This window comes from Mobula birostris, chromosome 19 (genome assembly GCF_030028105.1).
Source record: "Mobula birostris isolate sMobBir1 chromosome 19, sMobBir1.hap1, whole genome shotgun sequence".
Taxonomy (NCBI): domain Eukaryota; kingdom Metazoa; phylum Chordata; class Chondrichthyes; order Myliobatiformes; family Myliobatidae; genus Mobula; species Mobula birostris.
In genome coordinates this window covers 61,468,332-61,483,666 of record NC_092388.1, presented here as the reverse complement: position 1 = coordinate 61,483,666, position 15,335 = coordinate 61,468,332, and the positions used below count along the sequence as shown (strand labels likewise).

At 40.8% G+C, this 15,335-nt stretch overlaps 1 protein-coding gene across 1 annotated transcript in view; it reads left to right on the top strand.

Annotated features, from left to right (window-relative positions):
• The window catches only part of myo10 (myosin X), a 292,275-nt gene that overhangs the window by 168,313 nt on the left and 108,627 nt on the right, over positions 1 to 15,335 (top strand). The window contains exon 4 of the mRNA XM_072283726.1: positions 5,185 to 5,372. Coding sequence (XP_072139827.1) covers positions 5,185 to 5,372 — 188 coding nt within the window. The remainder of the gene's footprint in view (positions 1 to 5,184; positions 5,373 to 15,335) is intronic.

The following is a 15,335-nucleotide window of genomic DNA, read 5'->3' as shown; positions in this document are numbered from 1 at the left end:
CAGCTGAGGAAGGCTGGCAGGTGATAATGAGAGAGAGGTTTGTCTATTTTAAACCATGCCACAAGACTTTCTGGAGTCTGTACTCAGTTGAAGACTTGAGCTTCTACCCTATCTGTAAAGCATTGTTTACCAATCCCCCCCCCCCCCCAACTTCTACTGAGTTTGTCGTGAGAGAATGTGCCCGGAGACTGTGATGCTGGTCAAAAATCGTTGTTTTCACAAAATCATTGTCTGTGTTGACCAGTCAGTGGCGCAGCTCTATCAGTTTAGTCTCCCAATCCCCTAAAACATGTGAATGAAGACTTTGCAGGTTGGCAACACCTATAGAGTTGGTGTCAGTGATCCATCCCATTTAGTTCTTGGTATCAATCTGGTGAACTCCTGATCTCCCAATTTACTTTGCTGAGAGTCAGCTGAATAGTTGTGGAGCTAGTTTGGGTTTGAGTACTTGGTGTTTTTCCCTTAAAGACATTAGTGAACCAGATGTGTTTGGAAGACAATCCAAATCCAGTTGTTTCTTGTTCACAATTGTCTTTAAAAAAAACCTTTTGTTGTAATTCCAGTTCACTTGACTTATTTTTAAATTCCTCACCTGGTGTGAGTGGTTTGAAATGTCTTTGGGTCATTAGTTCAGGATTTTGGACTTCTATCCAGTAATTTAATGATGATGCTGTCAATCCTGTTGTACTTTTTAAATTTTCATTTCTTCTCATACTGTTACATCTTTTAATATGTTACCATGACTCAAAGCTTTTCCTCCGCAAACAAAGTGGGGTCTGGTGGAAAGATAAATGCACTTTTATTCTTTTGTAGCTGTAGGTTTTACTAGATGCTTACAATGGCTTGTTTTGCTTCTACTGATTGGAATATTGCTTTGAAGTAACTGGGCCCATCTGCTTGCAGTCATTTTACTGGCATCTTGGGCTCATTAGTAAATAGGCCAATTAGTGGCTATTATCTGGAACTAATTTGGGAGCACACCTGATATAACAAAGCATCTTGTTCGTGATAGTCATTCTATGCAGTTCTATGCCTCTGTCTCTGAGAAGCTAATTCAAAAAATATGTGAGGCAATTTCAGATGGTTTATTGTTCCCAGGTTTAAATGATTAAAATGTTTATCAGCTTTAAAGGAATTTGGGTTGTAGAAATTCTGATCTTGATCTCCTTTATAAAATTATTGTTAAGAAAGTAAATCTAAGAGACACAGATTAAGAGTGCCTTTAAATATAATGATTGGATTTAAACACCTGCTGGAAATCCAGAGCAACACACAGAATGCTGGAAGATCTCAGCAGGCCAGGCAGCATCCATGGAAACGAGTGAACAACTGACTTTCCGAGCAGAGACCCTTCTTCAGAACCGAGAAGGAAGAGGGAAGACGTCAGAATAAAAAGGTGGGCGGAGGATGTGAAATGGGCTAGCTGGAAGGTGATAGGTGAAGCCAGGTGGCGGTCAAGGACTGGAGAAGAAAGAATCTGGTCAGAGAGGAGTGTGGACAATAGGAGAAAGGAATCTGGGGGAAGTAATAGGCAGGTGAGAAGTGAAAAGCCAGAGTGGGGAATAGAGGAAGGGTGCAGAGGAAGGGAGAATTTGTCCATCAGAAGGAGAAATCGATATGTATGCCATCAGATTGGAGGGTACCCAGACAGATGGAATACAATCCACCCTGAGGGTGGCCTTAACTTGGCACAAGAGGGGTCATAGATCGACACTTCAGAATACGAATTAGAATTAAAATGTTTGGCCACTGGGAAGTCCTGCTTGTGGCGAATGGTGCGGAGCTGCTTGACGAAGCAGTACCCCAAATTAACTAATTTGAATTTATTTCAATCCTACGGTTTCAAAGTGTTAAAGTTTCATGCAATTAAGAGTGACAACTGATTAGATAGAAATCCATTATATTTCAAATAATTTTAATTGCACATATTTGACTTAAGATTGGAGATGTACAGTGACACAGCACAGAAACTGGCCCATTGGCCCAGCATAGCTATGCTGACCATCAATATCTGTGTGTTAGTCTCATTTACCAACACTTGATCTACCCTGCCTTAGTGATTCAAGTGCTTGTTTGGATGCTGCTTAAGAGCTGTCCAGTGATGGTCTCCTATCTTGCATCGTCAAGGTTGTGCAATAAAGACCTGGTATGAATGTATCTAAGTGTTTTATTGTTACCAGTTCTGAGGCGCTTGGTTACAATGTAGTTGCAGTATATTTGTCCCCATAATTAAAAAACACTATTATTACCACCTCATCACTCTCCCTTTCCGTTTCATTCCTCAGAAGTTTGTAACCCTTCTGCACTTTGCCAACCTGCCTATCAGAAAGTCTAGAAATAAGTTAAATGTAAGAAGTATTCTAGAAATCTCAATGTTAAGAAACTTAGTAACTCATGGAGTACACTGTGTACTTTAAATTGTCTGTTGGCAATACTTATCCAATTTTGTTAACTTCTTGGGTCAACTAAATCTTGGAAACATACAAAGTGTACAAATTGTTACTGAGAATTCAACACAAGATTTCTACTTGACCGGAATGAAATGCAGACTTTTCCTAAATTCTCCCCCAACTCTCTTTCCCTGCCCCTCCCCCCCCCCTCCCCCCCCAAATGCCACTGGACAAACTATAGCAAGTGTAAGTATGTTAGGTGTAAGTTGCTTAGGGACCTTGTGTGTTGGAGGGTGTAACTCTGGAGTTTGACTGTTGTGTGATGCTCACATTTGAAGTGATACTTTTGGGGCACCAGATGAGGGTGACAAGTGGGCTGTTAATACTGCCCTCTATTAAGATGTTTGCCATCTGTGTTCCATGTTTTAGAATAGCCACTTGGGACAGATATTGAAATGTTCCCTACAGCCATAAAAACCATAACCCAGCAAGAGGCAAAAAAAAGAAAATGGAGATACAATTGTCAAACAACTTAACAAACTCCTTTAAACAAAAAAAATCTATTTGTTAATCTGTACTTATAGTAACTCTGAATTTAAGAAATACAGTATTTGTAAATAGTGTGCATTCTTTAGCTTCCCTTATCCACTTTTGTAACCCAGAGGGAGTCTTGTATTTAAAAACGATGGTAACAAAGTCGTCATTATAGCCTTGTGTAAGAATGCAGACCCGGCCTCCCAGAAGAAGGCAGGGTGCATACTTTATTCTTGGCTGCCTCTCAACATTTATGTTGTTGACATTCTGCAGTCTCAAGCTTGCCATATGATAGTTATTGCATCCATCTGCCTGATGCCTTAATAACCCACTATTTTGAATTGTTCTGCCTTTTGTACTAGTGTTGAACAAGGGTTTCAAAGTCAATAGCAGTAGCAATTCTGGAGTTAATTTTTGACATGCACTGCACCTCCCTTGGTGGTATTTTGCTATATAATCTTTTAGCGAGTTCGGTGCTTCTCACTTTAATGTAAAACATCATGTTCTAACAGCAGATGTCCAGAACTACTTTTCTTTAATTGAGCTAATTCTTTAAAATTCAAAGATCCTTTTCTCCAGTTTAACCAGGCACAAGTGTTTAATGAGCTTATTAATATTTGTTACTTTTCAAAATGCGTGCCAGGTTGGGGGACGGACAGCTTGAATACCTGCCAGTATTTGGGGCATACAATGAATGGAGAGCACAGTGAATTAGAAGAGGGTTAGTGCACGAGATGTATAGTGCCATCAGTGCAGAAAAAGGGCCTCACTTTTTCAAAACATCAACTGCCCGTTCCCTCTGCAGATGCTTCCTGACCCACTGAGTTCCTTCACATCTTTTTTTACGGTACACGATACATTGAGTGTCTTGTGATCTGGCTCAGTGCTATCCAGAGCACAGCAACTTGTGATCCTAAACATTGAGCCACTTGTGATCCTAAACATTCATCATCCTGCAGTTCCCCTCTAGGTTGTCTGGTGTGGAAACTGTATTACATTTTTTTAGAATAATCTTCTGTTTTCTCTATATCTAAGTGCATGTTCATGTTGTAGTCCTGTTGGACTGGTGTTGTGTGGTGTGCCTCCTTTGCAGCAGTTGTCACAAGCCTGAACCTTCAAAGGCACGTAAATAGTTCAAGCGTACTTCATTGTAAGTTAATTCCATTTGGCATGTGTACATGCATTTGTGAAGGCATTCCCTCTTTATGACTAGATAAAAATCCTGGAACATTTTAACCAAAACTCTTATGCAAGTATTTTCAATACCATGGACCCCAACAGTTCAAGAAGATGGTTCACCCCGGCATCCTCTAAAGTAATTAAAAATGAGCAATAAATTCTGCTGTTGCCAAAAAGTCATGTATAAATAATACAAGAATTCAAGCTTCTCCCCATACCACATATTTCACATTCTTTAATTAAATATTGCTTGCTGAATGTGAATCATAAACACAAGAGACTCTGCAGTTGCTGGAAATCTTGAGCAAGATGCTGATGAGTCTTGATGAAGGATCTTGGCCCAAAACATCAAATGTTATTCCCCTCCATAGATGCTGCCTGACTTGCTGAGTTTCTCTAACACTTTGTGTTGCTGGTTGTGGAGGAGACGAGATCTGTTTTCAGCAGTTTAGCATTGGTTATGACTGAGCAGAAATATGTGCATCTTTAAATTTTGGGTGAACTAATTATTAATTCGGTAATTAAAATTTTGTCACAGTTCCTACATCACTTCTTGTATGGACAATTCTGATCCAATCTAGACCCACATCTAATATTTTCTCCCTATTTTCTTCCTGCCTGTTTTCACTGCGCCTCAGCATCTTGTGAAGAAACCTCTTGTCCAGTGCTTTTCAGTTCTGAAACATTGATCATCCTTCATTATTTATAAAACATGTTTTTAAGCTATTCAATGTCCTAATATTTCCCCAGGCATTTTTAAACACGGTTTGATAACTAATGGGTTTGTAAATATTTTGGTATATATTGTGGAGGGCATATTAGCCTCTTTGCAAGTGATAGGAACTGTCCTAAAAATGCTGTGAACTTTAAAGCTGACAAACAAGTACCGGTAGTTCATCTCACTTATCCCTATCTGCTCCCACATGGATACCCTTCAGTCTGACTACCGTTTATTCGCAGACTCTTAATTTGATCTGAAACAATGTGCTCACCTATATTATTGTTATTGTCATAGTTAAGCATTGTAAGTAATCTAAAAGGTGGAACAGAAGTTAATGGTTTTGTTTTGATTCATTTCCAGACCTTTGTTGGCTCCATTTTGGTGTCAGTAAATCCATATAAGCCAATTCCTGGACTTTATGATAAAATCACAATGGAACAATACAGCAAGCATCAACTGGGCGAAATTGCACCTCACATTTTTGCTGTTGCAAATGAATGTTACCACTGCCTTTGGAAACGTGATGACAATCAATGTGTCCTCATCAGGTAAAATCTCCTTATTTCAGCATGAACTCGCCTTTCAAACAGATTCAGTTGTTAAAATTACTGGGATGGAAATATATCCCAGGTGTATCCACTAAATCTTTAACTTCTGTATTTCCTACATTGGTGCACACAAAGATTTTGTATCGACATTCTTATAATTTGTTGTTGTTGTTGAATCGTTTCGTCTAGTCCAACTCTTCGTGACCTCATGGATCATAGAGTTTTCATGGCAAGATACGGAAGTAGGTCACTGGGCCTTTTTCGTGCAGGCACGGCTGCTGCCCAGGTTGGGACCTGGCAGGGTTTGAACTCAGGATCATGTGCCCTGAAGTCCAGTGCTGATGCCACTACACCACCAGCCTCATAATAGTACCTAGTTAGATGTAGATGTAATTTCTGGTTAATGGGCAACTTGATTTGCAACAATATGGCAAGAGTTTTATTTTTCTCAGTGATCTGTGGCAACATGCCTGTGGTTAATTTTTAAAGAGGGGGATAGATATCAGGAGCATTTAGAAGGACGTAAGTAGAGAGCGCTTGAACTATTACTGATGACCATCAGAGCCCATCCAGTACGCTCTTCTAGGAAGCAGAACACTGGCAGAACTCATGGCCAATCAGCAGCAAAAGGAGTACATTGATATTTTAGATTAAAAATCTGCATCAAAATGGAGAAGGAGGAAGAACGATTGCCAATCCATAGTTTAACAACACAGGATGGGGTGGTGGGTGGTAGGTGATAAGCTGATAAGTGGAAACCTGATGGAGAGGTACTGATGAGCAGATTGGACCAGGTAGGTTTAGGGGATGGGGGAGAGAGAGAGATGAGTCTTTCTTCACACTCACATTTTGTACGGGGTCTTAACCCAAAATATCAACTTTGACCTGCAGCCACTTTCGAGCACTCTGTTCATTGTTCCAAATTCCAGCATCTTCAGTCTCTTTCACTTTTACAACCCCCCCCCCCCCGCCGTCTTTGCATTCCCAAGTTTTCTGTGGATTTCATTGTACTTGGTCGTTCAAGTGGTGAGTGGGTTTCAAATCCTGCTATGACACCTCAAGAAAATTGGTGGCTATCTTGTATTTACAATAGTTTCTGTAGATGTAGTAATGTTGTAGAAAATTATTTAATCCAATAAATGGCTGTAAGTAAAAAAGAAAGAGAATAAACAAAAGTATAAATACTTTGTTGAAAATAACTGCTGTCTATTGTCTCATAATCTAGAAGATCTATAAGTGCTTCTCATTATTACTGCCGTGCAAGAAGTAATTGTTTCCATAATCTATTAATTTAAGTGCATCCTGTTTATTTATGCTGTACAGTTTATCTTAGGAAGTAAATCTTGACATTAGTGTATTCATTTCCAGGAGATTAGATAGAGCAACATGCTTTCAAAATCTTGTTTTTTACGACTTGGAGAGATATTAATAAGTGTAGTTCATTATCAGCATTTTCTTTAAACTATGTTCACAATGTAATTTTAATGTAATTCCTTGTGGGTATTTGATTCCTCAGTCTTGCGTGTCTGTGTTTATCTTTATTTGTTGGCACAATATGTTTATATCTCCAAAGCCACCTGTCTTGAGGCCTGGAAAAGGCCATTTCATCTCCTGCCTTTCCCATTTATAGACATCCTGTTTGTTTACTTCATTTTCAACATATTTTTGTTCTGCTTTCAGTGCTTGGTTTTTCTTCTTGTTTTTTATGTAGAAAACTTTTGCCTGAAGCTGAGGTTGGGAGGTTGTTTCCAGCCCTTCATTTGTACTTTCCTAGAGCTGAATTGGAAATGTTGCTTTAAACAACTAAAACTAAATTCACAACACTTCCTCAAGGACATTGCTGTAAAATTGGGAAGATAGGAAATTTCACATTCTTCTTCTTCTTCCTTCTTCTTGACTCCTCATCAAAGGTAATACAAGTGCGTCAACAGTGTTATACCTAAACATGCCCTGATTCTGCAGTCTACCAATTATTATGTATCCTCAACCTTCCTCATCCAAAATCTCATCCTTGCAATCTTTCCAAGACATCTTTTAACCAACTCCTTCTGTACCAGTGGAGGATCTCTCAGTCAACTTCCCCAACCCTTGTTCTCATTATCATGCTGGCTGTGCACTCGCACCCTGACATGGCTCAACCACATCTCCTCCACTCTACCTTGTTACTCTGCTCCCAGGTTCTCATTCGGTCCCTGCCAATGTCGCTATAACAACCCTCCCCCTCCAATTCCTCTTCACATCCCTGCAAAACTACCTTTGTAACTTCAATCTGGGACATTGCTGCAGATGCCTACCTGGACATTGAATGAAAAGGAATAAGGAAACTGCATTTTATGTAAACCAATTCTTCTCAGTTTATGGTTCACTTGAAAATGTGCACAAATTGTACCATCTCAATCAAGCCACAAATAATGGATCAGTACATAGAGCAGTGCAGCACTGGAACAGATTCTTCAGCCAGCTATGAAGTGCCAAATTAATTCAACTACCAATTACACATTTAAACAAGCTAATCCCTTCTACCTTAGCAACATCTACATCTCTTCATTCTCTGCATATTCATGTGCCCATTGAAGAACCTCTTAACCTGCCTCCACTGCTGCCAGCTGGTAGCACATTCCAGTCACCCATCACTGTGTCCAAAAGAAACTTACTCCACACATCTCCTGTGAACTTGCCCCTCTCACTATACATGCATGCCCACTAGTATTAAGCACTTTGACCCTGGGAAAGGGATACCGCCCTCTACTCTACATATGCCTCCCATAATCTTATAATTTTCTATCAGGTCTTCCCTTGGCCTCGGCTGCTCCAAAGAAAACAATCTAAGATTGTCCAAACTGTCCTTGTAGCATATGCCCTCTATTACAGGTGAACCTCTTCTGTACCCCCCCTCCCCACCCCAAGCCTCCACATCTTTTTTATAAAGGAGTGACAAGAACTGGATGCAATTGTCAACTGAATTGCTTGCCAGAATCAGGGTGGTTCACCACAGTAAGTCAGAGGAAGAGAAACATAATAAACATTGGGAAAGGATTTTAATTATATCAAAATATGATTATTGTTGGCCCAGACTCAATGTAAAGTCAATTACTTGGAACTATTTGATAGCTTATTTAATTTTCAAAAGGAGTTATGTTTGAGTTTTAGTCCATTGACTATTGGCTGGTTTATGTTTATCTGCTTATTAGATTCCCTCTGTTATCTCTCCCAAACTGGCTGAGCCATGTATAAACTTAAATAATTAGTGTCAGGCAGGTTAATCAAGTGAAAAGCCAATTCAGTTTTCACCAAAGACACATAACCATGTGCTGCAGGCAGGAGTATTAGACAATGATCATGACGCCCCTGCATCCTGCCCCGTCATGGGTCAATGTGGCACCAAATGACCTCTTCAACTAACATAGCAACATCCCTGGAACTCTCCAACACCATATTGCACTGACTGACATCAAGTCCAGTGAAGGAGATTTAAAAATGTTTATTTTTTAAATGTTATATCAAGATTATCGCTCCAGGATTTATTTCTGTGATCACTGCCCTTCCTTCCATATCCACTCCAATCTCTGCACGGAGGTGCTTGACTCCTTCTACTGATGAGAGCCTTCTGATTTATTAGCGATCTGTGCACCTGAGAAAGCTGTGATAACCACATGACCTTCTGACCTTGCAAACGCCTTTCCCCTTGGAAAGGATGCATAGTGACGATGGCTGAGTAGGCTAGTATCTTAAAGGAAACAGATTTAGGAGAAGCATCAGGCCCAGGAAGCTCCTTCCAACACCAAGGTTCTCCATTAAGCTGCCTACAGTTGCCTAGCCTGTGGTTATATTGGATGTGCAATTCATACAATTATACAGCATGATAAAGAGCCCTCATAGCCCACCATATTCATGCCAACTTTGATGCCTACCTATACCAGCAGATGGGATCATTTGCCTGCATTCAAGAACCTTTCCTGCAGCATGGGAAGTGGCAGAAGTAAACCCCATTGCTTAAGGAAGGAGAGAGAAAGAGCAGCAAGCTGTATTGAAAATGCTGAAAACTCTTTTGATGGCAATGGAATATGACTAGACAAAGGTAGCCAGGGGCCAGGTATGCATATGTGAGAGAGCAGGACCTCAGCCTGCATTCAGGAGTCCTGATCTGCTGGCTGTTTAAGACCTTAAAAACTAACAGATCCCAACTGAGCTATTTGGGCCATTGTTGAGGGAGCTGAGAGCCTGCATCTGATGTAATGGTAATACTTACAGATTGTGTGACAGTAGTAGTTAGCTGTCACTGGCAATAAAACATGACCTTGCATTTATAATAACTTGAGGAAGCTATTAACTATAACACGGAGCTGGAAGTATGTGAAACATTTGAATAGAATGTATAGTGTTCATTGAAATTTAAATGTTCCTATGGGCGTTGAGATCTGGTGACATGAGAGATTACTGATTCTGGAATATGGAGCAGCAAATCATTATTTTGGGTCAAAGCCCTGATTTTGATCTAAAACACTTTCAATTCCTTTCCTCACAGATGTTGTTCAACCCAACAAGTTCCACCAGCAGACTATTTGTTTGAGGCGTGCCCTCACTGAAACATGCAAAATGTTTGCAGAGGTAGATGTAGGGATGGCTCCCTCATGACTCTTGTCCAGAGCCATGTTTACAATCTCGTAGCAATGGGAGTGACGAGAAGAGATCATGTGTCCCAGAGGGTGGGGTGAATTTTGGAATTCTCTACAGAAGTGACAGCAGAGGCTCAATCACCGAGTGTATTCAAATCAGAGATCAAAAGATTTTTGGATTTTGAGGAAATTGGAGTTAGTTCAGGGAAATGCTGTGAGTTAATCGATGACCTAATTGAACAGCACGATACAACAGGGATGTGGGGTTGAGTGGTTGTCTCATGCTTCCATTTCTTCTATTCTATTGGTTCTGAATTAATCTTTTCAAGTTCAGTTATTGTCATTCAACTTTACCGTGTATTCTGCCAAACGAAACAACATTCCTCTGAACCAAGGTGAACAGCACAGTGGATATAATTCATACGTTACACAAAGTAACATTACCACAAATTAACAAATCAAGTACGTATACAATGCAAGTTTAAAAAGTAAACAACAGATGGTGCAATCCTGGTTATATTACGATCGAGGAACGTGTTTGTAGACCGGATTTTGAACTTTTCGCTGTTGGACTCCGGCCATATTCCACGGAGATACAACACCGGGTGTCATGGGAGGTTGTTCCTGCCTGTGGCCATCGAACTTTGCAGCTCCTCCCGTGGAGGCTCAGACACCCTGAGCCAATAGGCTGGTGCTGGACTTATTTCTATCTGGCATAGTTTGCATTTTGTTGTTTGATTGTTTGTGGTTTTTGTATTGCTATGTTTATGCTCTATTCCTGGTTGGTGTGGCTGTAACAAAACCCAATTTCCCTCGGGATCAATAAAGTATATCTATCTATCTATCACTTCTGGTGCTTCATACGTGATGAGACCTGGGTGGAGGCAGGGAGTTCAGTAGTCTTGCGGCCTGGGGGAAGAAACTGTTTTCCATTCTAACAGTTCTTGTTCTAATGCTACGGTACCTCCTGCCTGATAGGAGGGGTTAAAGAAATTGTTGGATGTTTGGGAGGGCTCATTGACAATGCTAATTGCCCCACATAGGCACTGCTCCTGATAAATGCCTCTTATGGGTGGAGGAGAGACCCCGATAACCTTCTTGGTGATCTTTGCAATCCTTTGTGGAGACTTGCGGTCAGATATCTTGCATTTTCTGTACCAGATGATGAGGCAGCTGGCCAGGACACTTGCAGTGATACCCCTGTTTTTTTAAAAAAAAAAAAGAAGAAGAAAAAAAAATTGGTTAAAATGGTGGGCAGAGGGGGTTCACGTGCCTCAAACTCCTCAGGAAGTGGAGATGCTGCTGCGCTTTCTCAACTAAAGAAGTGGTGTTGAGGGACTTGGTGAGATCGTCGGTTAAGTGCACTCCCAGAAACTTGGTGCTCCTAACTCTCTCCACAGGGAGTCATGTATGTGCAGTGAGGAGTGGTCAGCCTGCACCTTCCTAAAGTCCACAATCATCTCTTTGGCTTGTCCATGTTGAGCCACTTTACCGGCGCTCTGTCCACCGTCTTGATGTTGTTGTTGATGAGGCCAACCACTGTTGTGTCATTGGCGAACTTGATGATTCAGTTTGAACTGAATTTAGCAATGAAGTCTTGCATTAACAGCATGAACAGCAGCAGGGTTCAGCATATGGTCCTGGGGAATGCCTGTGCTTTGCATAATGGAGCTAGAGATGTTGCTGCCAACACAGACTGACTGTGGTCTTTCTGTCAAGAAGTCCAGGATCCAGTTACAGAGAGAGGTGTTGGGACCCAATGAGGACAATTTACCCATCAGCTTCAGGGTGATGATAGCAGTACTAAGTGCTGAGTTGAAGTCAATAATCAGCATCTTGGCTGAGGGGATAGTGGACTGTTTGGAGAAATGCTGGTCTCTGTTAATGAGATGTCTGTTAATTGGGCTCCACAGTTTCTCATCACCCAGCCAGGTATGTTATCAGGCCCTGTACAGCTTTACGTGGGTGACCCTAGCTAGGGTCTTCCTCAAAGCAGCCGCTGCCAGTCAGTGGTTGCTCTCACATCGTTCCATGCATAAAAGGGATTCAGCGTATCAGGAAGTAAAATGGCACTATCCACTAGACTGGACTTCTAGTCTGTTGTGGACTGAATGCCCTGCCATTTCCCTGGTGTAACAGAGATGGCTGCACATTCTCTGTGAATAATCCCACTTTGCCTTCCTGATGGTGCCGGAAAGCATAGTAGTTGCTGACCTGAGAGCTGTCTTATCTCTTATCTCCCTCCTCCCTCCTCCCCCCTCCCCCCTCCCCGATCTGAGGCATTCCAATCTGTCAGCCATGGCTTCTGATTTGCCCTCCCGTGCATATGTTTTCTTTATGTAGCCAGTCACAGATCCCACATATTCATTGATGTTAATGTGATGGTCATGAACATCTTCCAGTTCATGTTTTCAAAACAGTCCTGTCACATTGAGGTTGCTCCTTCTGGCCAGGTCTTTATCTCCCTTTGAACTGGCTTGACTTGTTTAGTCAGTGTCCGATATGCAGGATTGGCTTAACAGATAAGGGTCAGAGAATCTGATGTGGGGGCCAGCAGTAGGTTTGTATGTACCAAGGATGTTGCTATAAACTAAATCTAATGTGTTCTCACCTCTAGTAGTGAAGTCAACATGCTGATAGAATATGGATCAGGTTGGGGGTGGTGATGCCTTAGCATTAGCACAGGAGATGTATACAGCCACGATCGCTATAGCAGTGAATTGTTCAGTAAATAGAAGGCCTTGCATTTCACCATTAAGAGCTCTACCATAGGTGAACAGTGGATCATCTCTACTAAAGCTCTTATTAACCAGACACATACACCTCCAGCATGGTTCTTGCCTGACACTGGGAGAATTCTGTCAGCCTGAAAAGAGATGAAACCTAACTGGATGCTGCTTCAGGGATGGTATCGTAGGGCCATTTTCCATCAGAATAAGCACATGGTTGTCTTTAATCTCACGCTGATTCAGTCTCAGATTCAGGTAATCTAGTTTATTTGCTAGCAATCGAACGTTTGAAAGACGAGAGCTGCCTGAAGGATTTCACCTTTAGTCTCGCACAAATACCAGTGCTTTGTTTCGCTTTTTCTTTTCTTGCGCACCACTTCGGATGGCGTCTCTCCTGAGTGGCTGTAGCAGGCGCCAACAAGATGTGCAGATCTCATCTGCTGTTCAACTAGTAAGGTAAACTTGCAGTACTTGATGTTCTTAACATGCATCAACGTCTTGCGATCATAAGAAAGCCGTAAAGGACAAACAATTGCACCATTAGTTAGAGTCGTAGTGGCTGCTGCATCAAAGCGCACTGCCAGCTTGGTGCCGACAATTCTGGAATATAGTTTATTATTTATTTATTTGGGGCACTGTTACTTTGTGTTGTGTGTGAGTTATATGTGCTGTGTTGTTCACCTTAATCTGGAGGAATGTCGTGCCGTTTGGCGGTATACATGTATACGGTAGAATAACAAATTTACCTGAAATTCATTATGTTTGGTGCTGTGTGGAAACTGATCAGGATCAGATTTATCATCACCGGCATATGCCATGAAATTTGTTAACTTTGCAGCAGCAGTACAATGCAATATATGATGAGGGAAAAATACTGAATTACAGTAAATATGTATATGTCTGTGTCTCTCTCTCTCTCTCTCTCTCTCTCTCTCTCTCTCTCTCTCTCTCTCTCTCTCTCTCTCTCTCTCTCTCTCTATATATATATTTTATATATATAAAATAAATAAGTAGTGCAAAAATAGGAAATAAAAAAAGTAGTGAGGCTGTGTTCAGAAATCAGATGGCAGAGGTGAAGATGTTGTTCCTGAATCATTGAATTGTAACTTGTCTTTTGTAGCTTTGTTTTCCATGTTAATAGCACTTGCCTAAGTGCATTTTGCAGTTGACTTGGAAGCAAAGGAAGCCAAGACATTCCTAACAAGATTTATTATTTTTAGAAATAGGATGTGAAATAGCTATTTATTTTTGGCAATCTTACTGCATTGTGGAAACAAAGCAGAGAAAGGAAGTCGGTATGGGAAATAGATTTGAGCTTTCTGTTCCAAGTTAAAGAAAAGTAAATCTGGAAGCAAATTGTATAAAAGCTAGGTCTTTTGGGCTGTTCGAAGAGCAGGGTTAACAATCTCAAGTCATGAAGCAAGAACAATTGAGTGCTTTGGATGTATAATAAACAGTCTCTGGTTTCACAAGAAGAGCAGGCTGCAAAGTGGTTAACTTATCCAGCAGAGGTCTTTTGTGGTTTAGAAAAGATATGATCCTGACTTTGGGAGGGTAGATGAGGGGATAAGAACGAGGTTAAGAAATGTAAATTACTTTGGAACAGAAGCATTTTCAAAATGCCAACTGAGCAACATTCCAGTCTTACAAATTGTAGTGGTGATGTGTCCAACTTTAGTTGAAATAGGCTGCCTATGGTTGGGGAAGTGCAATCAGATAATAAAAGTTATTGCCACATAAATGCATTTTATGTTACAGATATGGGTTATGTTATTAAAAATACAACATACTGTTGAAATTTCAATCTATTGCCAAAGAACAGACTTTGACAAAGTGCATATGATTTTGCAGTTGAAGTTTAATTCATTCCGGATGTGCTAGCTCTTTTAAAGTTTACAATTGTCATTCCTTCAGCAGCCCCTCATAGACTGCCATGGCCTATTCTTGACATTTACAACATTTGCCAGTGATATTAAATTTGATTCTGATTTTAATCCCCAGTCTCCATCATTTCTTCTGCTACCAGCCAAGCATCCTTGACCTTGTGTAATAACCATTCCTATCTTCTCCTTGCACTATGTCCTTCTAAGTTTTTTTACTGTATGTTGTTATCCAAAAGCCCTGCACCTCTCAGCCACCTTTAAGGTCCTGTTTGAAACCCTATCTCTTCAAAGAAAATGTCTGGGCGCTGTTATTTTCTGCAATGCTTCTGTATTTGTTTCATCCAATCAGTCATTCTTTCACAGAGTTGTATAGCATAGAAATGGACCTCCAGCCCATCACATCCATGCAACCTTTATGCTCTTCTGTACTAAATCCAGAATTGCTAGAGTTAGGGCTGTATCCTTCCATGCCTTGCCTATTTCACTGTCTAAATGCCTCTGAAACATAGTAATTGTATCTCATTCCAAATGGACAGTTATGTTGCTGCGAATTGTTTTAGGACTGCCACAGAACTATATAAATCCATAATTTGGGTAGTTAAAGAAATGTCTTTAATGTAAAATTAATCTCCACAGAATCTGTGGGAGTGAATGTCTGTAAGGATTCACCTAACCTTGTGGAACTTCTGAGGAAGAGGCACGGGACCTAACAGAAAAATCACATCTACTCTGTTT